This window comes from Sinohyriopsis cumingii, chromosome 4 (genome assembly GCF_028554795.1).
Source record: "Sinohyriopsis cumingii isolate HCF-2022 chromosome 4, ASM2855479v2, whole genome shotgun sequence".
NCBI lineage: Eukaryota > Metazoa > Mollusca > Bivalvia > Unionida > Unionidae > Sinohyriopsis > Sinohyriopsis cumingii.
This window is the reverse complement of record NC_142964.1, coordinates 7,775,297-7,802,862: the sequence shown is the minus strand read 5'-3', so window position 1 is coordinate 7,802,862 and position 27,566 is coordinate 7,775,297. Positions and strand designations below refer to the sequence as shown.

General features: G+C 35.8%; 2 protein-coding genes across 6 annotated transcripts in view; one reads left to right on the top strand and one right to left on the bottom strand.

The window, feature by feature from the left end:
- The window catches only part of LOC149800581 (uncharacterized), a 40,919-nt gene extending 16,140 nt beyond the window's left edge, over nt 1-24,779 (top strand). Inside the window, exons 8-10 of one of the 4 annotated variants that reach the window (XM_089954531.1) lie at nt 1,215-1,367; nt 1,664-1,818; nt 24,366-24,779. In XM_089954531.1, the coding sequence (XP_089810657.1) occupies nt 1,215-1,307 (93 nt within the window). In that variant the 3' untranslated portion in view covers nt 1,308-1,367; nt 1,664-1,818; nt 24,366-24,779. The other 3 variants (XM_089954533.1, XM_089954532.1, XM_089954534.1) reach the window with 3 other exon arrangements.
- A 54-nt stretch (nt 24,780-24,833) lies between these two features.
- Nucleotides 24,834-27,566, bottom strand: part of LOC149800579 (mortality factor 4-like protein 1) — a 75,823-nt gene continuing 73,090 nt past the window's right edge. For both annotated transcript variants that reach the window (XM_089954529.1, XM_089954528.1), the window contains one exon: nt 24,834-27,039. In XM_089954529.1, coding sequence (XP_089810655.1) covers nt 26,955-27,039 — 85 coding nt within the window. In that variant the 3' untranslated portion in view covers nt 24,834-26,954. The remainder of the gene's footprint in view (nt 27,040-27,566) is intronic.

Sequence of the window (27,566 nt, the reverse complement as noted above, 5' to 3'; positions counted from 1 at the left end):
AGGAACTTGCAGTAGTATAATGTGAATCCAGACTAATCCTGAGAAAGTTCTATTAAAGTCCTAAGTAAATGAAAAGTTCTGTATAGATTGTTAAACCGGAAATGAAATTTTCCGCCAAAAAGCGTGACGTTATTAAGATTTCTTCGCCCAGAACTCCTAATAATTCACAACAGTTTCCAGAATAATAATATAGTCCAAATAATGAACACTTTCTATTTCTACTGAACAGTCCAAACAAATGTTTTTCCTCTCGAATAATATCTAAGTAAACATTAAAAAAGGCCTGCAGACCTAGAACAGGAACACAAGAAATGAGGATGACTACAAAAATCGAAAATAATCTGATTGCTCAGTTCTCTCCTTATATCTAGCTTTTATTGCCACTAAATTTCACAATATACCCCACTTGATGGATCTTACTACTCATTTTATCTAGAACTTGCCTATTCATGTGACTCAGCCCGACCAATGGGCAGTTACTGAATTTCGCTCTAAACAAACTCGGGTCTTTGGCCAATCTAACTAAAGATATTCCGTACAGTTTACAACCATGCATAAAAATTACAAATATTAAATAAAATCTTGTACAAGGATTTAAGCAAAGCTGTAGATATACATAATAATATACATACAGTTATGGCGGTGATGCTCCTCCATAGGTGTATACCTACCACCACGCTCACCCTCCATCCCCATGGGCACATATTTAATGGGGTGGGATAAAAAAAGGGAAGCGTATGGATCTGTTTAATAAACGCTCTATAGATTTTTACCGTCAGCTATAAAGGTTCTAACAGCTTATGCTGCATACAACGGAGGACTTTTATACTGCATTAGATGGTCACTGAAGTGGATACAATCTTCAATAAATAATGCCCCCATTTAGACGACTGCTGACCCTTGCATTTGTTGGAACCGAGGATTGAATCTAGGACCTCAAAGGAGTAAAGTGGGTGTATATCTACTGTAATATACAGGACTTAGATCATCACATAATTTATAGACATTGGTTGCTAATAATTTAAGATATATATAAATGCTTTATACTTTACATCGTAGCGACAGTATATTGAACCAAATGAGGTTACGTCTTCAGATCGTGTACAAATTGTACCTAGTGTTCTGAGACAAGTGTAGGCACAAAAATGGTGACATGACGATTAGCGACAGCGAGTTATCGAAGTTGTTTTAGTTCTTATTTTTATATTTTTTAGCATTCCACAAATATGGTAACTATACAGCTCAGAACCGGGCAGAGGTTGACAAACTTCTTGCAGCTATCAAAGGTAAAACGCCACTGGTGCTAGCGGGAGACTTCAACACAGGCCCCGAACTACCTGAAAGCAACGTGTGTGCTGAACTTCCAGGTAATCTCAAATAACTGGGTAACTTATAAAACGAGACCGTTGTAAATTCATCCTTGCGGTTCGCAATGACACAACACAGCATTAATATATATATATATATATATATATATATATATATATATATATATATACACACACACACAGATTTTGTAGGTATGTATGTGCGGGTGTGGGTGGGTGTTTGTAGACAGTCTTTTCTGAATAAACCATATTTTGAACGTAATTGTTAAATCAAGTTTAAACTTGACCGTGAACATTCCGAGATTTTGTAATATAATTCATTTTGACTTTTCCAGACTCCTATAGAGCCTTAACCAGCACTAAAGTCAGACTGTTTCACACTGCCATTAATAAGTGTACCTTTTGTAATGGCAACACATGGCTTCAACAAGACTGCGACTCGACTATTGACCACATCTTTCTACGGGGTCACACCCTTATGTGTATTACGGTAAGGAAGAATTATCATGTTTATATTTGCTTTTATTAACATAATCCATACTAATAGCAAGTGGGAGTGAAAATTGGTTTTCCGGTTTCTTGAATGCATATAAACAATTGTCAGCCCGAAACCTTTGGACACAGAGAAAGGACGCACAACACATCTAGTGTCTTCAAATACACAGCAAGACCATATTCATGCAGAGTGTTGCTTGTTTTAGAGTAGATACTAGTTTTTAGATTAATGCATATTTGTTTTATAGTTTTACAACTTTTTGCTCAATATATACACGTTTGCTTCTTAAGTCGAATGTGGAGAGTAATAGTTCAGGACTCTATTGGACATGAATTATGGAAAATGAAAAGCATCGACTGTATAGAACGTGTATTAATGAAAATGAAGAAACACGGTTGTTTAGTTATCATTGATACCACAAGATGTTTTGCTTCTGCGAAAATGGACATACTGAATTAGTAAAAGTATTGTCTGAACAAGATCTTAGTGTCCATATAAATGCAAAGAATGATTAGCATCAGCATAGCATGTTCAAATGGTCATTTAGAATGGGTATATTTACTAATAGGTATTAACATTATAGATCTAATATATAGAAAAGGTCATCCATTGCAAGAGGTCATACAAGTGTTACACATACACGGTATATTATCTAATGAAAGACTGGATGATAGTTGTATGATATATTTATAAGAAGAATGCAAACATTTCTGTTTTCTTGAATGATTAATATAATGGATGGTTATTTCAAAAGAAACCATTGCCCGATGTGTAAACGCTCAGTACAATTTAATACATGCATACAACTTTAAGCTTGAGTTTCATAACCGTTTAGCTCCATATAGCTTTCTTTCTTTATTGGTTACTGTATTTGTGTGGGAAAATATGAACGAGGTTATTTTCTACTGCAAGGGCATGGGTTTACAGTATTATTCCGAAAAAACGAGTTCATATTTTCCCGTACAAATGCAATAACGTTTAATCATATACTCATTCCGTTTTCTTACCTAAGGGTTAATAATAAAGGAATACACTATAAGAAACAAAGTAATTGAATTCATGCTGATTTTTAAAATAAATACACAATCGTGGATTCATCAATACACTGTACTGTAACAATATTAACGCGCACATAGCACTGCCCAGCGACCTTTGAACTTCGTCGAGCGATCAACAATACTTTATTTTTGAAAGTCTTATTTTGGTCTACTTAAAATTGGAATGAAGTCATAATTTTACTAAATCCGCATTTACTGTTTATGATTTTCTGTACCGCTATATAAACTTGTTACAAGATCATGTGGCTGGTTAACATCTTTTATGTTGGTCAACATTTCTATGGCATTACATTACATTAGATTGCAAAATTAATATGCGGATTTGAGCTTTCCAAGAATAGACAAAAATTCACAGTGCGTTTTGTTTATTCTGATAAATATCCACGCCATATACTTGTACTAACGGTTGAATTAAACGTTTGTTAAAACTTTGATGCATAAAGCAATGCCAGTGAATGCATCAATATTTGTCAATTGCGATCCAACCACAGAGGTGTTATGCTAACCTAGAGACAACATGATTTTCCTCATATCATCATTATCTTCAAGTATTTAAGGTTTCAATTGGCATATCTTGATTGTCTCGTGTACTTCCAAATAAAACTGTTTCACCAATGAAAATATAGTCATCTTTAAACAGGATGATTTTCTCAATAATTTGTTGAAGGGTTAAAGCCATTGATGTGCTGTGTAAAGATAAGCACCGCCTACGTTGGCCATACTATATAACGATAACTGGCTTCCTGCAGGAACAGATACAAGGAACTGTGGCACATTTATTTTGGTTGTTAGCGTATTTTCATGTGAACGATAGTTTTGAAACTTTAATATTTTGTTATTTCACCATTCAAAGTCCAATAACATATTTTGTTTTCTTGATATCACGGATACTAATATATGCATAGATAATCACTACACCTTCCTCTGTTAAGACAAACAAGTTTTTAAAAAATGTTATTGGACGATGTGTTTATATTTCCTGGCTCTTCTTCCCCAGCACCAGTATCGGTGTTTCGAATTACATTGTATTGTGGTGTGGTATTTAAATAATACATTAATAATAGTTTCTACCATAAGATAAAAATATATTTGGGCTTTTGTTACCCACATAAAATTTATTAAGACAATCTTTCCTCACCAACTGGGTTACTGACATTCATGATGAGATTATGATAAATGTTTAAATCTCCTTTTATAATATTGCCACTCTTGTTCATATAATTGATATCCACCAATATTTGTTGTGGTAAGATTTATGTCTTTATTTGCAAATAACTTGATGTTCTATTTATGCCCATATTTAATTTGCCTGTTAGTATATCGCCAGTTTCTTAACGTAATTGTCAAGGCTTAACTGATAATTTTGTCCGGAACATGTACCTAGACTAGCGTTACAATTGCCAACATTCCAGACTATATTACTGGAGCAGCAGGGAGGGCCAACAGACCAAGAATTTCGACGGACCAAAAACATCTCCACGGAAATCTCATCCGGAGAAGGATTCTATTTACCGAATAGAGGCTTCCTGAGAGAGTTACATCGTTATTGACCCTCAATCCGAATATAAACATTTCGTTCGAAACTCTAGCTGCAGAATAATATGTTCATGATTTTTATTTCATCGTTGATTACATTTTGACGACCGACCATACGGAGACGCCCTCCCTGCTGCTGTCGTCTTTAAATGAAATTTTTAATGAATCAACATCAAATAAGATATAATCGAATTGAAATTTATTTTTTAATTTTCGATTTCAAGATACAAATAAAAATAAAATAACATGGATGTAGGAGAATAATTAAGATCTAGAATAGCACGAGAGCGATTAAAGGCAATAAAGGAATATCTGCCAGTACAAAAAGAAATCAGAAAGAAAATACGAGCTGCTCAAGAAGCAAAGGAAGGAATCGCTGAGCAACGACAAGAATTGTTTGAACCAATAACCAAAGCAACAGAACAAATTATCTTGGGTGATATAAAAGACCCTGATGTAGCGAAGGAAGGAATTTTACCTTTGTTGAAAAGAATTGAGAAACAAACTATCGCGAAAACTCCTCACGCTGACATATTCAATGATGACGAAGTAACAAGAATAAGAGCAATAGCAGATCTTGATGCTCTTGCTGAATTCGCTCATAAATCATTTGTTGATCGAAAAAATATATTGAAACCTGAATATGCTAATAGCGTCCCTGGTCGCGACAAATGGTACAAATTACTCTACTATGTGTATCGTAACATCAACAGAATCGATGATGATTACGTTAATTATATCAATAAAGTGAAAAGAGTTGCGTTGCCAGCTCGAGTGGCAAAACCCCAACCTGTGGCACAACCTCAACCTGTACAACCATCTAAAATCGTGCCACATGATTTATTTACTGATGATACTCTTCAAAATATCAAAGATCCAAATAAATTGATCGATATAGCTAGGAATTACGATGATCAACAAAAATATGTGAATCCCAAATTTATCGGTACATTTAAATTTACAGAGAAAAAATGGCCGGATTTGTTATATGCTGCATCCAAGAGATCGGAAACGGTAAATCCAAAAGATCCAGATTATTTAAATTTTATTGATACATTATCTCAACCTGTACAACAACCTGCGCAGGTAGATATTCCAGTTGATCAATCAACAATGCAGGGAATAAATCCTAAAGGGTTTTTCTACGCTGCTGCCTTAAAGGAAATTGCTGATGTATCCAAATTATATCGTATTGCTGCATTTGGATATGACGAAAAAGACAGATATTTGCAAAAAAAATATCAAGATAAAGTTACTGAAGTCAATTGGATTCCTGTTGTATTTTTCGCTGGAAAAGATACCAAAATCGATCTATCCAATAAAGAATATGTGGAATTCAGAAAAGGGATATACAGATACAGACAACCTTCATCGGTACAACCTGTACGACCACAATCACCAGAGGAGGAATTTCAGGATGTACCTGAAGCTCCAAAAACAGGTAGCGGATATATCATTTGTCCTGATAGCGTCGTTAATGATGTATCTCGGTTGGAGGTTCTTTTTGGTGGAAAACGAGCCGGAAATAATTCACGTGAGATAATCAACGAAGCAACAGATATCTGTCGAAGGTTATTTCAGGGAAAAATCATTGATGTACATATTTATCGCGATCTTATCGATGAACTCGTTGATGATTTTCACAGTGATTGAATAATTGGATTATAAAATAAAATGATTGTTCATAAAAGCCATCAGAGAGCGATACAGGCTCGTGTCATGAATTCAAGGTCACCCATGTACAAATTCAAATACGGATCGGGGATAGGTGATTCAATTATCAAATTTTTCACTCAAATAATTCCTAAGGTCGGTCCGTTAGCTAAGCAACTATCGTCGAAAGCAATAGGTGTTGTTCGCAACAAGGTCATAGGTACCGTCGGTGATGTTGCCGGTAAAGCATACGATACCATCAAAGATAGAATAGTGCGATTGGTAAAGGGAAAACCGAAACCTGCTGATAAGCTACCTGTCACAGCTGGGATGCCTGGCGATGTCAGTAAGATTATAAATGAAGCAGCTAATCAAAAACTAGCATCGTTGGTACAGCAACAACCACAGCAGGAAATCAGCACCAGCGCATTCGGAGGGCGTCTTCGTTTTAGACGATAAAGATATTTTATAAAAACATGTTCTCGCGGACAACCAATGAAGCTTTCAAATTGGATGAACCAGCAGAGAGAGACGACTCAGTGCGAGATTATCAGTATTATTCGTATGACGCGATAACACCAAACAGCCCCAGCAGAATTGAATTACAGGTACAAGATACAACAAGGTATTTTCTACCCTGTGAGGCATTTATTGAGGTTGTCGGTAAGATTGTGAAAAACGATGATACTAATTACGCCGCAAACATCAAGGTTGGATTAGTCAACAACGGTATTATGGCGTTATTCAAGAGCGCTGCATACATGATCGATGGTAGAGAAATCGAATCAATCAACGATAACGTTGATGTTGCAACCACAATCATAGGCTTAGCGAGATACTCAGATGATTTCACCAGATCGGCTGGTCCTAGCATGATGTTCACCAAGGATAATTCAGACGTTGCTGAGGATAAACATTTTCTCGTGAGACAACCAACTGATCGTGCTAATCCCGCCGTTCCTGCTGCTATCGAAGATATGATCATAAAAGAAAACGCTGGGTACAATCTCGGATTTGCCGCTCGTACAGCTATGTTGAAGGGCGACAATAAAAAATTTTCATGTGCTATCCCACTGTCGCATATCTTTGGATTCTGCAGGGACTTTAGAAAGGTTATATTCGGAGCTAAACACACGGTTGTCTTTTATCGAAAAGGCGACAGCAACGACGCTATCTGGAGGACTGGACCTGACGACGGCAAGGTTATATTAGAAAAACTAACGCTGTGGATGCCTTCGATAACACCATTGATAGACAAGGAGAGAAATCTGTTATCGTTTATGAATCAAGGTGGTAAATCAGTGATGTCGTGGCTTACGACGTACACAGATAGCATCCAGAATAACATCAAGGGTAATTTCACCTGGCATATAGCGTCTCAGCAGGGTGTATCTGCACCAAGACATATCTTTGTGGCTCTTCAGCAAGCTGGTCGAGTAGGTGTTCAAACTCAAACCCACATGATCTTCGATCATTTTAATGTCAGCGATGTATCACTGAGGGTAAATGGACATCAAGAACCAATTGAGGAGATTCAACTAAATTACGCAGAAGGATCAGTAGCACGTGGTTATCATCGTTTGTGGAGCTACATGGGTCGAGATCAAAATATTGATACCGGATTACAAATATCTCAGTTAGATTTCAGAAATTTTTATCCGATCTATTATTTTTCACTGGAACATATTGATTTGATAAAACAATCTGTCGTTGATATACATTTTAAGGCCAGAGTCGGTCCACTCGATCTAGCTCAGCCTAATGTAGTTACTCAATACAGAGCTGTTGCTGTTATACTCAGTGATAGAACCATGATCCTCGAGGGTATTGAAGGCAGAATGAGGATCATCGATGCTCCTGTAGAAAAAATGTGATTTAGATTCAATCTAGATTTTATAAATGTCGTATGATCATGTTAGTGTGATTCTGACTCAGGTCAGATAAAAAAGCTACAATCAGGATTAGCGAAAAAATGTGGACTAAATTGATGTTAAAACACGATCAGATTCAGGGTGGTCCAAATAAACTGTCTTTGCCAAAAACGCAACAAAAACATTTCAATAAAGCTAAATCATCTAACACCGGAGTACAAATTACATTATCTCCGGCCGCTATAAAAGATATGATTAAGATAGGTGGATTTTTCCCGTTATTATTCGCGTTACCGGCATTAATTGCAGCAAAGGCAGCTGCTTACCTGCATTAGCCGCCGCGGCCGCACCAGCTATCGCAAAGGCTGTGGCGCTGGGTGCTGCTGGGTACAAAGGTCATTGATAAAATCACCGGCGGTAGATACAACAAAAAAAGGACGAGGACGCCGATTACCAGGGACATCCCCATGGTACTACGGGAGAGGTACAACTCTACCAGGAACCCCCGCGGTGTGGAAAAGATAACACCGTTGTCAAATTACGATCTAATTAATGCTGCTAAAAAACAAAAAATAAAATTTTTCAGAGGAGCGTTTATGCGAGATCAATTACCGCCTCGTCCGAATAAATACGAGACAGGAATCATAAATCTCGATAACAGTACCGGGCCTGGTACTCATTGGGTACTCATTGGGTAGTGTATGCGATAAATCCGCGCGAGATTATCTACGCTGACTCATATGGATTAGCCCCACCCAGAGAATTTTTGGATTATGTAGCTACCAACACAAACACTAACCGATCCTCCGATATGTGGCGATGAGGCAATAAATATTCTATCAGCGATATCCAGATCAAAGAAACCGTATCATAAGGCAGTACATGAGTATACATCAGATAAATTAGATCAACGACAACAATATAATGGTTGACATCTACGGTAGATCTCTGTTAACGAGAACGATAAGAAAGATACTAGAAAGAGAAAAATTTGATACCAGCGATTTATCAAAATACGCAACAAAGGACGACGTTAACAATATTCTGTCACTGGCGGAAGCAGATCCTGGTGAGGTTGTCATTTTTCAGGATGATTATGGAAAACTAAAAACCAGCAACGTGAAGATAGGCGATATAATCAAACGAAGCGAATACAACGCTCACGTTGCTGATTTTAACACCGTTAAAGAAGACACCAGGAAAAATACTAACGCCGCCGAGAGAAATCGCGGAGATATCGAGCTTATATCCGGTCGAGTGCTTCGAATGGCTAGCGTAGATGATATTGATAAAATCAACAGAAAACTTGCTGTTGTTAATACCTCAGTCAATGGTAAAATCGATATCAGTAAAATTCCACCAGCAATGAAGGATTTATTCATCAATCTAACGCCTGTTATTGCGTCAGGAACACTCATCTGGGAACAACGCAAAAAATATATCTTTCAAATACACATCGCCTGTCACCGGCGCGTATAGAATAAATCATTTTTCCTCAGAGAGATTTAGAATCAACTGTGATAAATATAAATGGCGTCACGGTACAGAAAGATTCATCGGTGTGTTAAATATTTTGTTGGATAAAGATGTTGAAGAAACCTTTAGGTTCCAACCCGCTGCTACTAATAAAAATAAATATATACCATCAACAGTACCGATACCCATATGGTGGTGTATAGAATTCATTGCTGAGACACCTTCTTCATTTAGTTTTTGATAGATAGATATAATGGAATATAGATACAGTCAGGCTCGTGCATGGCAGATGTCGCTGAAGAGTATCATCGATGTCTATCAGGTAAAAATAAAAAAATACCAACGCAGATTGGTTATCATTGATGTTGCTGTTTATTCTGTCTCTGCGGTTATTACCGGCGTTGGAATAATCCTATCTGCGTTAACGATGACAGCCCCTGTTGTTATCACGGTGATTGTTTCCACAACCACTACGCTAGCTGGTGTATTTGGTATCATAACGAAAAAAATATCCTCGTGTACCAACACAAAATTAACCGCGTATAAGGATAAACTAAACACAGCATCGACGGCATATTCTAAATTATCTTTGTTGCTGTCAGAGAGTCTCAACGACGGCGTTATATCCGACGTAGAATTCGCGCTGATATCTAGGATTTACAATCAAGCGATTAAAGATATCAATATAAATAATGACCGAGTTACTGCAACAGATTGCAACGAACACAACGGTGACAAGAACGACGATGATATCGGCTAGTTCAACTAAACCCGAATTCAGCATCGTTTTTCCTACCCCTATCTCCATCGACGAGATAGCACTGGCTCAGTTACGCGTTTATTACAGCTGGCCAATATCAGGTCAAAATCATTTGGTGGATTACATTCAAATAATTCCTTTGTTTTTGCTTATAAAAACAAAGATGATGGTACTCCAGACTGGAACGTGGTTGGATTACCAGCAGGTAGTTATCAGATCGATCAGATCAACGATGAGCTCATACACAGAATAAAAAATGTAACGGGATCAGATCCTGGAATAAAAATAACCGTGCATGAACCAACATCAAAATCGATCATTGAAATCAGTTCAAATTATCAGATAGATATCTACGCTAGTTCAATAAGAACCGTATTAGGTTGGCCTGAGATCAAACCACCGGAACAACTAATGCTACCAGAACCTAAAAAATCTGATTTTACCACAGATAGAAAAGCTCATCATGATTTAAATGATGGAACAAAGCACTTCAGGGCAGCAACGTTAAGGAGCGCATTTACCTTCAGAAAAAAAAGATGATATGTTAGTCCGTTTTGATGCCAGAGAATTTTCTACCCCCGCTGGTCCGATGATTGAACAATTGTCATATGAATTTGCTCCTCTCATTGAATATTTTAATGATTATGCTAGAGTCGCTAAACAGTATTTAACCGATCTAAAAAGATATTTTCAAGAGTGTATCTCTGATATATCGAGTTCATGTGGTGAGATCATTAAAAATGTGGAAACAATGAACCAATTAATATCGGATATGGAGTATATTCACTCACGAAAGATTCAGGCAATGATTGATGATAAAACAGGCAATAAAGAAAGATTCATGCAGATATATCAGATATATGAGGCTGATTTACCAAATTACAAATTACCCGGATACCCCGTGGATGAAATCAGAAAATCTCTCACTGAAATTGTCGATGAAAATTTTTCTAAATTACACGCAGCATGGAGAAACAAACTACCACCACCATCTATTCTCCAGCGAGACAATGCCGAAGATGGCACTGGCAGGCATCTATCACCTGAGATAGTCAACATAACCACAACCATCGCGGTCAACCTTAATTGTGATATCGTTGAAAACAGCTACATCGCTGATGCATCTGTCTCTGATCAGGCAAAACAGGGATTTGTTTTATATTCATTTTCACCGAAGGATCCACCGGGATTTTTGCTGGTACAAGAACCGACCAATCCTGTTTATCTCAAGTGTCATAATAGATTGTTACAACAGTTGAATTTCTCTCTCACCGATCAATCCGGTCATCTGCTGGATACACGCGGAGAAACGCTGAGTATAAATCTGTTGATAAAATCATAAAAAATAAAAAATATTTTTCATGAGATTTCATTTTTCATCTGTAGATTTTCTGCAGATTTTTATTTTTTTCAGTGAAAATTGACTGTTTTGGTCGTTTTTTTGACTGTTTTGGTCGTTTTTTTTATTGCTTTACCCTTGGATGAGTTACCCAACCCAGTCGATTCTCTAAATTATTTCAATTAGAAGAGATACAAGAATCAATAAAATCAATCAAAATCAAGCAAAATCAGCTCAGAAAACAAGCAAAATAATCAAAAATCAGCTCAGAAAACGAGCAAAATAATCAAAAATCAATGGTTTTTATTGATTCTTGTATCTCTTCTAATTGAAATCATTTGGAGAATCGGGCATCCTACCTGATTATTTATCACCCAAAACAGTAAAAAGAAACAACCAAAATCGTCCAAAACAGTCATAAAAACGACCAAAACAACCAAAAATTCACAGAAAAAATAAAATATTTCAGAATAAATAAAATAAATGATATATTCATAAACAATTTATTCATCTAATATAAGCGGAAAGTAAGAGAATTTAATCCAGCTACCGAATTTGTAAGAAAACGATGATTTATATCTCCCCTCTGCAACGAGCCGTACTGAATTAGAATTAATTCCAAAGTGTTTTGCAGCCAGACTCATTGATTGAAAATATGCCTCTTCGTTGGTTTCTGTGTTGATTGATTTTACTGCCTTAGAGATTCTTCGTCCACAACCAACGTTTCCCTTCTTCAGATTTTCACTTTGAGTGATAGCCTGAAGATTTTCTATAGAGTTATTCAATATATCTCCGTCGATGTGATCTATCACCATACCGTGTTCGATAATTCCGTTAAAACACTCGTAAATGAATCGATGATTGAGATAGTGTTTATTGCCACTGGAGTTAAACTGAAGATAACCGGAGTTACCAATGTTACCAACCTTATTTTTTGTTTTGCAGTTTCTGATGATACCATCAGCAGATGCTTCGTATCTATCAATGATTAGATGCTTCTTGTAAATAGGATTCATTATATATATACCATTTATCTAAATGAAAGTTTGTCCGAGAATCTACTTAAATAATCCTCTTCGCGCCTGATAGCGATATCACTATCAGGTGATTTTTTATCGTAATATCTTTTTAACTCTCTGTATCTTTTTCCACCACATTCTAGTTTTTCCACATATTCCGATGTTGCATCTCGTCGGACCAATTCCACCTCGTCGTATATAAGCTAAATGTATTCCGCAGTATTCTTTTCCACACAATCTATCACAATAACTTAAATGTTTTGCAGAGAAAAAATAAAATAGCAGAAACTAATATAAAATATTTTTTATTGACTTTCACTATCTATCAACCTCCGTAATTGTCGTGCGCGTGTATCTATTGTCTTTTTTGACTCGTATTCATCAGATAGCGATGATCGAATCTTTTCAACAACACGCGCTAACGGAGCAAAATCACCTATGCCAGATTATCAATGTTGTTGAGCGATCTGTACATCGCTGATTGTATTTTTTTATGAGCCTGTATTCGGACGACAGCGTATATCTGTTTTCTTGTTTGTGTTGTAATATTGTATCAAAATCAGCAATGATTCTATCAGAATCCAAATCATCTGATAATTGTATTTCTTTGATTTTTAACACCTCAATAGATTTTATTATTTCATTAATATTTTCTTGATTCATATTCATAATGATTCTATTTATCTGATATAAGTGGAAAGTAAGAGAATTTGATCCATGATCCAGATTTATATGAGAAGGTTGATTTATATCTTCCTTCTGCAACAAATCGCACTGAGGCTGAATTAATACCAAAATGTCTTGCAGCCAGACTCATTGATTGAAATATGCCTCTTCGTTTGTCTCCATATTTACTGATTTTACTGCCTTTGAAACTCTTAGTCCACCTGCATCACCCTTCAGAGTATTTTCCCTCTGAGTAATAGCCTGAAAATTTTCTGTTGAGTTATTGAGTTTGTTTCCATCAATATGATCAATTACCAGGCTATTTTTTATTGGCCCATGAAAACACTCGTATATAAATCTATGATTAGGGTATCTTTGTTTTCCGGCCGTAAATCTGAAATAACCAGCATTATCAATGCTACCAATATGTTTTTTTGTTCTAACGTGTCTGACAAAACCATCAGCAGATGCTTCATAGCTATCAATGATTGGATGCTTCTTGTAAATAGGATTCATTATCCAATATTCAATTTATCTAAATGAAAGTTTGTCCGAGAATCTACTCAAATAATCCTCCTCACATTTGATAGCGATATCGCTGTTGGGAGAATTTTTATCGTAATGTCTTTTTAGTTCTCTGTATCTTTTTCCACCACATTCTAAGCATATTCTAGTCTTCCCCCGTATTCCGATGTTGCATCTGATGCATCTCGTAAGACCTATTCCACCTCGTCGTATATAAGCTAGATGTATTCCACAATATTCCTTCCTGCACAATCTATCACAGCAAGTAAACGAACCAACCATGAGCCATTTGCAATTATTCATCATTATTATTATTTAGATACTTGTTTAAAATATAACAAATGGTATTTGATCTCGACGAAGCAGAATATATCATTCCTGAGCTAGATCAGGCCAAGAAGGAATTCTGCGATGATGGAGCAGTTCATGTATGGTCGACGTGGAAAGCAGCTGATATTGATAATACGATGAACGATACAAGAGCTAAAAAAATAATTAATTCAGTCGGTGGTGATAAATATATATTCAGAATAAAATTCATTGTGAATAACGAGAATGACGTTTGAATTACTCGTGATAAACGCGATCCTGTAATTAACGGAAAAAATCTGTCCTCGTGAGTAATAATTCAAAACCAGGATTACTAACAGGAATAGATAAACCATATTACGTACGAGCTTATCCCGTGGCGGCTGTTGTTTATGGTATTTACAAGCTGAATAAACCTGTTGCTGAGAATCTCGCTAAGATGAAAATGTCGGTGAAGATCAATTGTGTAGCTGAGCGAGTCATAGAACACTTTATGAACATAAAACGTGGTAACAGCCTAACAGACCTAAAGAAAGAAAAAATAAACGACTGGGTGGAATCTGTTGCAGATGGTGCATCTATAAGCGACGTTGCTGCGTTATCAGCGAAATTAAAATTCCCCATCACGGTAAAAACTATATCGGGTGAGATACTGTATTCTTCTGCGTATAAATCTAAAGGATCGCCCATTGAAATAATTGATCATAATTCTCATGCCTGGAGTAGCGCAGTAACAGTTTTTCCTCGAGAACATAACATTAAATTTTATTCTGAAAACATATTTGATTTTATTCATAAAATAAGTAAATCGGATCCTGTATCTGTTTGGTTATTTTCCAGTGATGATCGATACGATCAATTCGTCAGACCCAACGGAGATATGTATCGAAGTGAATCTTTACATGATTCTATGACGGAGATAGCGAAAAAATATTCAGTGAATGAGGAATTATTGACCAATTGTTTCACGATTCCATCTGTTGTTGCTCATGCAGCGCGAGAGAAAAATTTGTGGAAGCCAACTAAAAAAGATTTTCTCAAGGACATTCAAGATAGTTGCGTCGAATACGGCCATGGTGGATTATGGAATACAAAATGTAATTTTATTGATATGATTTCATTCAACATGATAGCATGTTATCCTGGTAGTTTTCTCGGAATGGGAGAATGCAACAAATACTTCACTCAGTTTGGTCATCCATACGACGAGATGACAAGAGTATCAGTTAACGGTCCGTTGCCGGATTTTCCCCTAACAGTATTCGCCAAGGTTACATCGTTCAAATTCACCACAGGGTTACATAAAATATGTTATGTTTGGTTTGGAAGGCATCTATCAGAACAAAAATGGATTCCGATAGTATTATTGAGATATATGTTAGATTCTGCTATGTTGACATCGTTAACGGTCAGCGAGGCGATTATTTCATATCAGAAACAATTTGATGTTTGGCTACCAACTGAACACGATGATGCAAAGGATTTAGGTAGAAAAATAATTGGAAAATTTACTCAAGGTGGCGCATGTGATCATCAGAGACGTAATTGCAGATTGATTATGGATGATGCTGAGTTAGATTTCATAATCGCTGATACCGCACAACGAGGTATATTCTGTACCAGAGAAGATATTTATGTTGCTGATGGAACGAAGCTAGGTACCGCGGTTAATTATCTCGAGGGAGAATCATCTCAGTATGTTCGTTTAAGATCATCAATGTTAGCTTATGCGAGTATAAATCTTTTGTCGATGATAAATAAATTTCCTGATACCCCGGTCAGAGTAGCTACTGATTCATTCTACATTAACAAAAAATACCTACCAGAGCTAGAAAATCTAACCGGGGATGGTTCATGGGGTACGTGGCGAGTGAAAGATGAACATATCTTATGGTATTGTGAAGATGCTGATGTAGCTGATGAAGAAAAATATCACTCAGATAGTATATTAGAAACATCAACAGCACCATCTGTTTATGATCCTGCTGCGAGACATAAAATGATATACATAAACGGACCAGGTGGACCAGGTAAAGCGACAAGAATGATAGAATTATTTAGAAATTCTGATGTAATTGTGCTGACACCAACACACAGATTAGCGCGGGAAATGAAACAGCGAGGTGTTAATTCGTGTACGTATCATAGTTTCTTCAAGTACAACGGTGGTACGTGGAGCCCATCCAGGATGGGAGAAAAATACATAAATAAAAAAATTATCTGGGATGAAATTTGTACTGTATTCGCTGGTACATTAAAAATATTCTTGGAGTGGTTATCAACGAAAAATACCGCCGTGATTATGTGCGGCGATCACGGTCAACCCAATCCTATTGATGGTGAATCTCCTCATGAATGGCTGAAGGATTTTGTTGATTATTATGAAGAGGTTGATACTGATTACAGATCTCTCGACGGCAGATTGAGTGAATTTAAGAAACTAATTCGATTAAAATCAAATAAAATTCAGTGTAGCGTGATGAGGGAGGTAATTCAAGAAACATCAATGAAAGATTTCCTGTCACGATGGACACCAAGTGATTTGATAGTTGCAAGCAGAAAGATAATCAGAGATGTTCTTCAACAAAAACTATTCAAGATACATCAAGAAAAATTCCCTCTGATGCCCGTTCCGTTATGTTATAGGCCAATCGATACCAGACTACAAAATATTGACGTCGATATACCTGGTAAAGGTAAAAAGAATTTGGTATTGAATGATATCGTCGTCGTTGATATCAATTTCGTTAATGATATGCTGGATGCAGTAAAATTGCCGTGGACGTTAGGATATGCCATGACGATACATTCTTCACAGGGATTAACTATAACTGATACTCGGGTTTGGATTGTGGACGATAATGTGGAGTGGTCCAATTTGGTGTATTTAGCTGTATCTAGAGTGAGAAAAATATCTCAGTTGGGTAGAATCGTCTTAGATAGATCGGTTATTAACGACGAAACGAACGAATACGTGATTTAAAAAAAACTGTTCGGCTATAAACAAACTGATAAGAAAAATAATCACGAATTCGATCTGGATGTAGATTTCATTTTATCGCTGAAAGAAAAACAAAATAATCATTGTTCCGGCTGTAATTGTATTATGACATGGACGTATCAAAAGAATGATTCAAGACAATTCAACGTAGACAGAATAAATAATAATCTAGGACATAACAGAAAAAATGTCACTTTGGTCTGTTTAGAGTGTAACAGACGCGGAATTGATTATCTGAGTGACTGAGGCGGTAACTGAGTATCAGCAGGAACTACCTGTAATTCTTCTCGTGTGAAACCACGTTGAGGAGCGAAAACATCAAGTTTGTAGATAGCTGGTCTACCTGATGATCTCGTTACAGATGCTATCTTGTGCGTCGTTACACTCCAAATAGGATCAGTCGCTCTTTTTCTGCCTCCCTCAGCCTCGCCGTGTTTATATAAATACCTAACAGTAACATCACCAAGTACCGGTCGAATTGAAAAATCTTTCCTGATGATCGGTATAAAAAAATTTTGTATAGCTATTGCTGGTTTCATTTTTATAGCTCTTGTTATTTCGTTATTTATTGCTGAGATAACGCTCGGTAGCCTAATGACCCAGTCGCTGGATCGTTTATCCTGAATGAATTCTCTCGCGTATTGATATCCAAATAGTTTCTCAGCTAGTGTTTTGTTGAATCGCTCAGCAATAGCCTGGTCGTTGTGAATATTTACTTTACCGCGTCATATTGCTACATTTTTCTTGTTCATCAACTGAGTAACAGCACCAAGGAATTCTCGTCCAGGATCAACCTGAAGTAATCTCGGCCATGTTAATGGACCACGATGATATATTCTTTCAAACGCATTAGCTACTTCAGTTGCTGTTTTCGTTGCTAGTGGTTCAGCTTCTTTGTATCTACTGGCGATATCTACCACGGTTAGTACATATTTATAGGTTTTATCGTTAACGGTATCATGAGGCAGAAACATTATATCAGCCTGATGAACCTCATTTGGAACGCTGACATCAAAGTGAGCGTATTCTATTCGTTTGGGCGGCGGTAGATATATTTGCCAGATAGCTTGTTTAGATAATCACGCAGCAGCTACTGATGGTTTTACCTTAGCAGCTTTTGCTTATTTCTTGATCGCTGATTTACCTTTCCAAAATCCAACAGGAGAATAGTAAATTTCTTCCATATATTATCTACCAGCGCCAAAAGCTAATTTACCTTTCATCACAGCCTTTATCGCCCAGCTGGCTAATCTTTCTTTGATGGTCTTATTTTTTATTGAATCTATCGCATGAATTAATTTAATGTCAGCTAGATGCCGTTGTTGTAGATCTTTGCTTCGATATGCAAGATCGTGAATATAACACGCCCGATCAATTGCATTTACAGGATCTTCACCAGGGTTAGGTTGATCTTGATCGTTCAATCTGAGATCAAGTCTGGTACCTGGTCCGCAGTAGCTGTATCTGGGTAGATGTTTTTCTCCAGGGTATTTGGACCAGAAGAATCCTGGTAACGATGACAATCCTGAGGCGATATCACCCCCGTATTTTCTTCTTTTTTTTAACCAATTTCACTTTAATCGGTTTTTCACCAGATGAGGAAAATCTAAATTTTTTTGTGCCACATATTTCGCATTTACCAGTGACGGCCGATCTATTATTTTTTGTAACGACCGTAGCTACATCTATGGTTGGTGTTCGTGTTCTACATCGCACACAATATAAATTCATGTTATAATTATATCATGAATATAATTGATTTTTCAGCTACAAAAAAATCTGTCCCTGTGAAACATCATGCTGCTCTACCTAATTTGATCAGAATGATCATAATAGGACCATAAGGGTCAGGTAAAACGCAATTATTGTTGAATTTGATCATGAGATGGCTAAAATGGGACAAGCTATATTTAGTTGCACCATCTGTGGATGATCAGAGATGCTATCAGGTACTCAAGGAATTCAAAGAAAACGCAGCGTTGTTGAATAACGGCGAGAACATAATTGATTTTATCACCGACATTGAAGAAGCACCATCAGTTGATGTTCTAGATGGTTCAATAAACAATCTGGTTGTTTACGATGATGTCATGTTAGATAAACAATCAAATCCCACTAGAATCTTTTCACGTGGACGACATAAAAATACTGATGTTATTTATGTGACTCAGAGATATACACAAATTCCAAAGGTAATCAGAGATAATTGCAACATGCTAGCGATTTTCAACGGCGTAGATACACATACGTTAAGAAATATTCATCAAACGTGGTGTAGCGGCGATATGGATATAAATAAATTCAAAAATTTCTTTGGACGAGCTCAATCTACACCAAATGGATTCGTCACTGTGAATTTATGTGATCCAAGAACAAGATATCGAGTCGGTCTAGATAGAATATTTTAACAATGAAAATCTTAAAATTTCATTTAAATACGACAGCAGCAGGGAGGGCGACTACCTCAAGTCGGTCGACAAAAATATAATCAAAATAAAATAAAAATCATGAACAGATTATTCTGCAGCTAGAGTTTCGAACAAAATGTTTACATTCGGATTGAGGGTCAATAATGATGTAACTCTCTCAGGAAGCCTCTATTCGGTAAATAGAATCCTTCTCCGGATGAGATTTCCATGGAGATGTTTTTGGTCCGTCGAAATCCTTGGTCTGTTCGCCCTCCCTGCTGCTTTACTGGATATTAACTACTTCGTAAAACCCTATATTACTGTAATTCTTTAAAGCAAAATGTGAAAATAGTTGTTGTCTTTTCTCAACAACAGAACCGTTCCTGTTTAACAGATGGATAAAGTGATTTAAACATGGACGTCTGAGTTGCCAAATTTAAGCATAACGATTTTCCATTGGCTGTAATATAATCACATCCACGAATTCGTGCGTTGTAGGTGTGTAATTTTTAAATTAAGTCACCTATTAATGTGTCAACATAAGTTCTAAAATAAGCCATTAGCTGATTATACACATGCAGGATTAATATAATCTATACTGGGATTTAGCCTTGTGGAGAGACTATGTATCCCTAGGGTTTAGCCTTGTGGGGCGACTATGTATCCTTGGGGTTTAGCCTTGTGTGGAGACTTTGTATCCCTAGGGTTTAGCCTTGTGGGGTGACTATGTATCCCAGGGGTTTAGCCTTGTGGAGAGACTATGTATCCCTGGGGTTTAGCCTTGTGGGGTGACTATGTATCCCAGGGGTTTAGCCTTGTGGAGAGACTATGTATCCCTGGGGTTTAGCCTTCTGGAGACTATGTATCCCTGGAGTTTAGCCTTGTGGAGAGACTATGTATCCCTGGGGTTTAGCCTTCTGGAGAGACTATGTATCCCTGGGGTTTAGCCTTGTGGAGAGACTATGTATCCCTGGGGTTTAGCCTTATGGAGAGACTATGTATCCATAAGGTTTAGCCTTGTGGAGAGACTATGTATCCCTGGGGTTTAGCCTTGTGTGGAGACTATGTATCCCTGGGGTTTAGCCTTGTGTGGAGACTATGTATCCCTAGGGTTTAGCCTTGTGTGGAGACTATGTATCCCTCGGGTTTAGCCTTGTGGGGCGACTATGTATCCCTGGGGTTTAGCCTCGTTGGGAGACGATGTATCCCTGCGAAAAACTTAATACAAACAGTGAGATTATTTTTCTAACCCAATTGTTTCCAATTAAATTAAAGTAACCCTGGTTGTTTGCAATATAGTTCGTAGAATTGACACATGTAGTATTAATTAGTTACTATTATTGCCTCTCACTTTGTATAAAGCTCATTAGATCTTATACTCTTTTAAGAAAATCTGAATAATTATCTAAGTAGAATCTAGATATATATGCCTCTCTTAGAAAAAGTCAAGAATTTTTTTAATAATTGTTATGTGTTGGAAGTATTGCACATTGACTAGCTTGGAGCAACGTGCTGTTATTGTTCATATAAATACCGCCTATTAATACAAACATGTCAATAAGGGCAATGAGGTGATCCTTCAACCCTAAGTACACACGTGAAAATAGAAACCACACAAACATTTGAAATTATTACTGTATTATCACATTTAATCCACTGATGTCATATGAAAATAACAGTAAGCAAATTAAATCTTTAATATAGTTAACTTTTAACTTGCATCAGTTCTAATTTTGGAAAATGTTCTTTGGTAGGCAATGGTACGATACTGCACAGTAGGCCTACTGGGTACACTTCTAACGATGTGCGTAGTAACTGAGGAGATTTCTAGTTCATGACTTTGTTGCAACTTTATATTTTCTGTCCTGGAAATATGGCAAATGTTGCTATCACTAGTGCAATGACACAATGCATGGATTAGCATGTGGACTGCTGAATGAACCACTCTGTTTGGTAAGACAGAGTTTTAATTTACAGTCACATTATATTTTGATTCAGCTGGGGTAGATTGTTGGTTGGTGTTTGACAAAGCAGAAACCAGTTTAACATTTTTATTTCTGCTTTTCATCATTCAAAAATAAAATTCCCATACAGATTCAAATAACATTTTCATTTTCACCTTTTGCTTGCCTCTATCAGTGCCATTTAAATACTGTTGTGTTTTTAATTACACTTATCCAACATTCGTCATAAAACATCCAAAATAATATTGTGTTGTTTGCTGAAAAGTACATGATATTTCTTAATGGCCATTTAGATCTTTCAAGAACCAGAGCTGGACTTCATTATTAATTTGGCACATTTTCATGCTAGATTTTTTTTTCAAAAAAGTTTCTGAAATTTACTCTTCTTGTCTACTAATTTACAAAATGTATGTAATATTATGGTTTAGTATACTTTAAATGTATTTATTAAATGTGTAATTTCTTCACCATTAAATCTTTTATTTTGTCCTCAGCTGGGTTAGCCATCCTAAGAACTATTTTAAACATTCCTCTGTCCAGTTTGACGAGTATAATTTTTTCAAACGTTCATTCTTTTCTGTGACATTCTTACCATATCGCGTAATTGTAATTTTTGCTTTTCATCTTTCAAAAATAGAATCCACATATAGATTCAAATAATATTTTAATTTTCTCCTTTTACTTGCCTCTATCGGTGCCATAAAGATTCATATATTTTAATTTATTCCTTTTGCTTGCCTCTATTGGTACCATTTTAATATTGCTGTACTTATAATATTTATCCAACATTTGTTTTAAAGCATCCAAAATATTTATTGTGTCGTTTGCTGTAAAGTACATTATAGTTGTTAATGTTCAAATAAATCTTTCAACAATGAGAGCTACATCATCATCATAAATCTGGCACATTTCAAGACCGTTTTCATTCAAGAAAAAATTGTTTTTAATGTTTCTAAAAAATTTACTCTTCTGGTATAATAATATATTTTGTCATTTTCTCGCATTCTTTATTCTTCAAAAGTATTCATTATACTAGTGTCCATATAAGTATGGATTAGTATACTCCAAACATATTTAGTCAATGTGTCCATATAATTATGGATTAGTATACCGCAAACATATTTACTGAATGTGTCCATATTAGTATGGATTAGTATACTCCAAACGTATTTACTGAATGTGTCCATATTAGTATGGATTAGTATACTCCAAACATATTTACGGAATGTGTCCATATAGTTATAGATTAGTATACTCCAAACATATTTACTGAATGTGTCCATATTATTATGGATTAGTATACTCCAAACATATTTACTGAATGTGTCCATATTATTATAGATTAGTATACTCCAAATATATTTACTGAATGTGTCCATATTAGTATGGATTAGTATACTCCAAACGTATTTACTGAATGTGTCCATATTAGTATGGATTTGTATACTCCAAACATATTTACTGAATGTGCCCATATTAGTATGGATTAGTATACTCCAAACATATTTACTGAATGTGCCCATATTAGTATGGATTAGTATACTCCAAACATATTTACTGAATGTGTCCATATTATTATGGATTAGTATACTCCAAACATATTTACTGAATGTGTCCATATTAGTATGGATTAGTATAATACGAACTTATTTACTAAATGTGTGCACATTATTATGGATTGGTAAATGTTTCTTTATTATGGATTATAATGATTTTATGAAAAGTGTCTGCATCATTTTGTAACAGTGTAACATAGTTACTAAATGTGTTCATATTGATATAGATTTTATTATGGATCCATATTATGGATCTTAAATTATTTACTAAATGTGTCTGCATTATTATGGATTGGTATACTTCGAACATACTAAGCGTGTCTTTTTATTGATTGGTATAATTTGAACATTAAAAAGTGTTTTTATTATTATGGAGGTTTGCCAAAGGTTCTATCTTTCTATGAATGTAGGCACTATTCCTGGTTTTCGTTTTTCATATATATAGAAAAACCTTCCTGTCTTTTATTTCCTGCTGCTGCACGTCCTAAGCAATGTTATACTTTAACCAATTCCTAAGATGACAGCCAGTAGACTGTCAACATTGGCAGTAACAAACCTATAAATCCATCAGTTTTATTTTGTTTTAGTTGTACATGTGACAATTTTAGATCCAACATTTTGGGATATTGCCTTCATTATGCATTTTATCCATGTTTTTGTCAACTTCTTACCCTTGTAAAAGACACAATTGCAGACAACACATTTCCAAATATACCATGATAATAATTTTCCTTATGTTGTGTTTTTTGTATTGTCACAGGACTTTTCTGATATGTTGTTCTCACTGGCACAAATATAAATTTGATATTAAATTCAGGGAAGTTTATTGTTGTCTTTGTAGGGTTTAACGCCATTTATCAGCACAAGATAGGCTATACATGGCAGCCAGCATAACTGGTGGAGGAAGAATCCGGGGAAAACCCCAGAAAGAACCACAGATCCATGAGAAGCTACTGGCAAGCTTTCTCGCATGTCCACAATGGCCGAACCCAAGATGCAAACCCAGATAGAGATGAGATGGCAATGATCCATAACGCTGAGCACTTTAGACCGCTCAGCCACTCAAGGCCACCAAATTCAGCAAAGAAACAGTAGGGCTGTTTGGAGTAAAATCATACTGCATCTGAACTTGTAACCAAGCTAAAATAAATGAGTAACGAGTCTACGTCTTTAATTCTGACTCAATGATGGCCCTCATTTTCCATTTATATTGCTCTTGAGTCAATACCTAAGATGTCTCTAATAGAGTTCATAATTGTAGAATCAATTAAGTGTTATTACTATTCTGCAGCTTAATGTATTCGGTTCAATTGTAACTGCATATTGTTTTGTTTATTATTATTCTAAAATGAAACATTTGAAAACATTCAGCTCTGAACTTTCTTCAGTTATGCTTTCAGAGAATATTTGATGATCCCTATGTTCAAAAAAGGCATCACATATCTGACCACTATGGAGTGATGGCCACATTCCAGCCATGATAAAGAATCGCATAACACGGCAAGAAAGTCAAGGTAGATGATGAAATGACCCAAGTCATGAGACCAACAGCTAGGTTCATAGCCCACCAGTCACGAAACAAACTGTAGATTTAACATAATTATAATTTTACCACTGAAAATAAAGGTGATTAAAAGAATAATCTCCAGTGACCAACAGCAGTGTAAAGCTGTACATGTTGTAACAGAATACAACAGAAATCATTAAAAGATAGATTGTAAAATCATATTGTGTAAGGTTTGATATTATGCATTATTCTGGATTTATTATTATCATATTCATCTTTCTGACATTAAAAGAAAATCATGGAATCACTCTGAATTGTTTATATGTTGACATTCCTAACACAAAGAAAAACCACAGTTCAATTCATGACTGAATCTTTATTGCTAAAGGGAAAAAAACAACACATTTATACATAAAAAATTAAAAATAGCATTGATTCAATAAAAGCTGTCAAGAAGCCAACATTCTTGACGTGGCAAAAAACTGTTACACATTTTTAGTGAAAATTACAGATTCTGTATTATGAAATTCTGGAGAATCATAATTGTAGGCAATAACATTTTAAAAGGAATTTGCTTTGTGGACAAACAAAATTATTTCCGTATGAATATAATAGACTAATAAAAAAACAAAAAAACAAATAGTCGAATGCAAAGTAAATAGGTGAAAATTAGTCGCAGCGATGAGGAGAAAAGAAAAGATGCCGATAATTTGTGAGGAAAACGTGTATGATTATTGGGTGGTCAAAATTCTGGAAGAATGGAAGTTTTTGGAACTGGATGAATATGGATTGGCGGTTCTGTACTAGGAATGAAATATTAAATTCCACTAATGTGATGCATTATCACAATGGACTTGTGAGTACAGAACACTGCACAATGAGCATAAATAAGCAATGATGAACATGCATTACTAAAACAAAGTATATTGCCATGACAATCTTTAAAAGATTCAGTCTATCACTGAAAATGCGACATTTGCATCACTTCTGCTCACACTTGTTTTGGAAGAAGAAATCAAACACTCAGGAAGTAAAATAATTACATACCTGTACAACAAAGGTACAAATCTTAAAAGACTATAAAAATAGTACATGGAGAAGGTAAAGCATGGTATAATTTTTATTTTGAGGAAAAAAAATCAACGAACATTCAAGAAGGCTATTCTGCATAAACATACAGGTTACCCAGGGAGGGCATGTTTTTATATAAATGTGTCATGGTACTCTGATTGCTTGATGAACTCATGAAAATGATAGAAATTTCTAAATTACATCAATGGTGACAACTCCAGATTAAAAGTTTCTTCCCAGGGTCCCTATGATATTTTAATAGAACAGGAATCATGGTGTATTTCTTTCTGCATAGTTGATAGAAATACATCTAACTTACATTACAGGTCATCACAGAGAAATTATGAAAACTTGAAAGAATAACCTGAAATATGAAAATGTTGGCAACATCTGAAATGGACAATTATTACACATGCTACAGCAATCATTGTTATGTGCCCACATCATACTGTCATTACATCACGTGAAATGGACAATTATTACACATGCTACAGCAAGCATTGTAATGTGCCAACATCATACTGCATTACATCATGTGAAACGGATAATTATTACACATGCTACAGCAAGCATTGTAATATGCCCACATCATACTGCATTACATCATGTGAAATGGACAATTATTACACATGCTACAGCAAGCATTGTAATGTGCCCACATCATACTGCATTACATCATGTGAAATGGATAATTATTACAGATGCCTCAGCAAGCATTGTAATGTGCCCACATCATGCTGCATTACGTCATGTGAAATTTTAAATCAATTACTGCCTTCTCCCTTGCAAACTTCTTACAGCATGCTTTTAGAACAAGTACTGTGTTAATGTACTTGGTCATAATACATATACATGTTATACCTTAACAGGTACACATGTAAGACCTTCATACATATACATGTTAGACTTGAACAGGTATACATGTTATACCTTCATACAAATACACGTTAAACCGTAACACATATACATATTAGACCTTAATAAGTATACTTGTTAGACCTTAACAAACATACATGTTAGTCTTTAATACATCTATATGTTAGACCCTAATATTACATCCTCAACCCCAAAATCATTAGTATAAGAAAGGATGAAAAATTAACACAGTCCGAAATACTCTTATTAAGTCAATGTACTTTTTCACATTTAGATCGTAATAATCACTGAATACAGCATTCAGCCACTCTCTATGTGAGCGAAAAGAAGAAAAAATCAATGTCACTTTACAACGATGAATTGCAGACTCGTCATTCTGTGCTAAATACCATATGCCCATATCTCTACAACAAAAGCCTTGTTGAACACTATGTTGACGAGTATCGATCATCTGATCTGAGTTAGAATGACAAATGGATGTCAGGAAAATGGCTGACTCTTGGATCACAATGAAGATCTGCTCTGTAGATTTTATTCAAATGGCTTTCCTGTGATAGTCAGGTGGCGCCAAAAAGTAGTCTGACATGGAAAACCAAGTAGAGGAATTCTTTTGAAGGTATCTGAAATAGAAGACAATCTTTTTCAAGGGAGTTGTATTTTCATAGAACAAAAATGAACTGCACAGACATAATTAATTACCACGTATGACCAGATAATGCTGGAAGTACAGCTCACTCAACATGTCCTGTCAGTTTGACCTTTCACGAGTATAGTTTTAAGGTCCTAGTCCACAAGAGAAATACATGTCTACCTAATAAGTACATGTCCTGTCATCTTGATCTTTCATGAGCGTAGTTTTAAGACCGTCGACCACCTGAGAAATATATGTCCAGTCAATTTTACATTTCATCAGTATAATTTTAAGGCCCTAGTCCACCTCAGAAATATGTCCTGTCACTATGATCTTTCATGAGTATAGTTTTAAGACCCTAGTCCACCTGAGAAGAACATGTCCTTTCCGTTTGACCTTTCATTTTATAGTTTTAAGGCGCTAGTCCACCTGAGAAGTACATGTCTTTTAAGTTTTTCCTTTCATGAGAATAGTTTTAAGGTCCGAGTCCACAAGAGAAATATTTGTCCTGCTAGT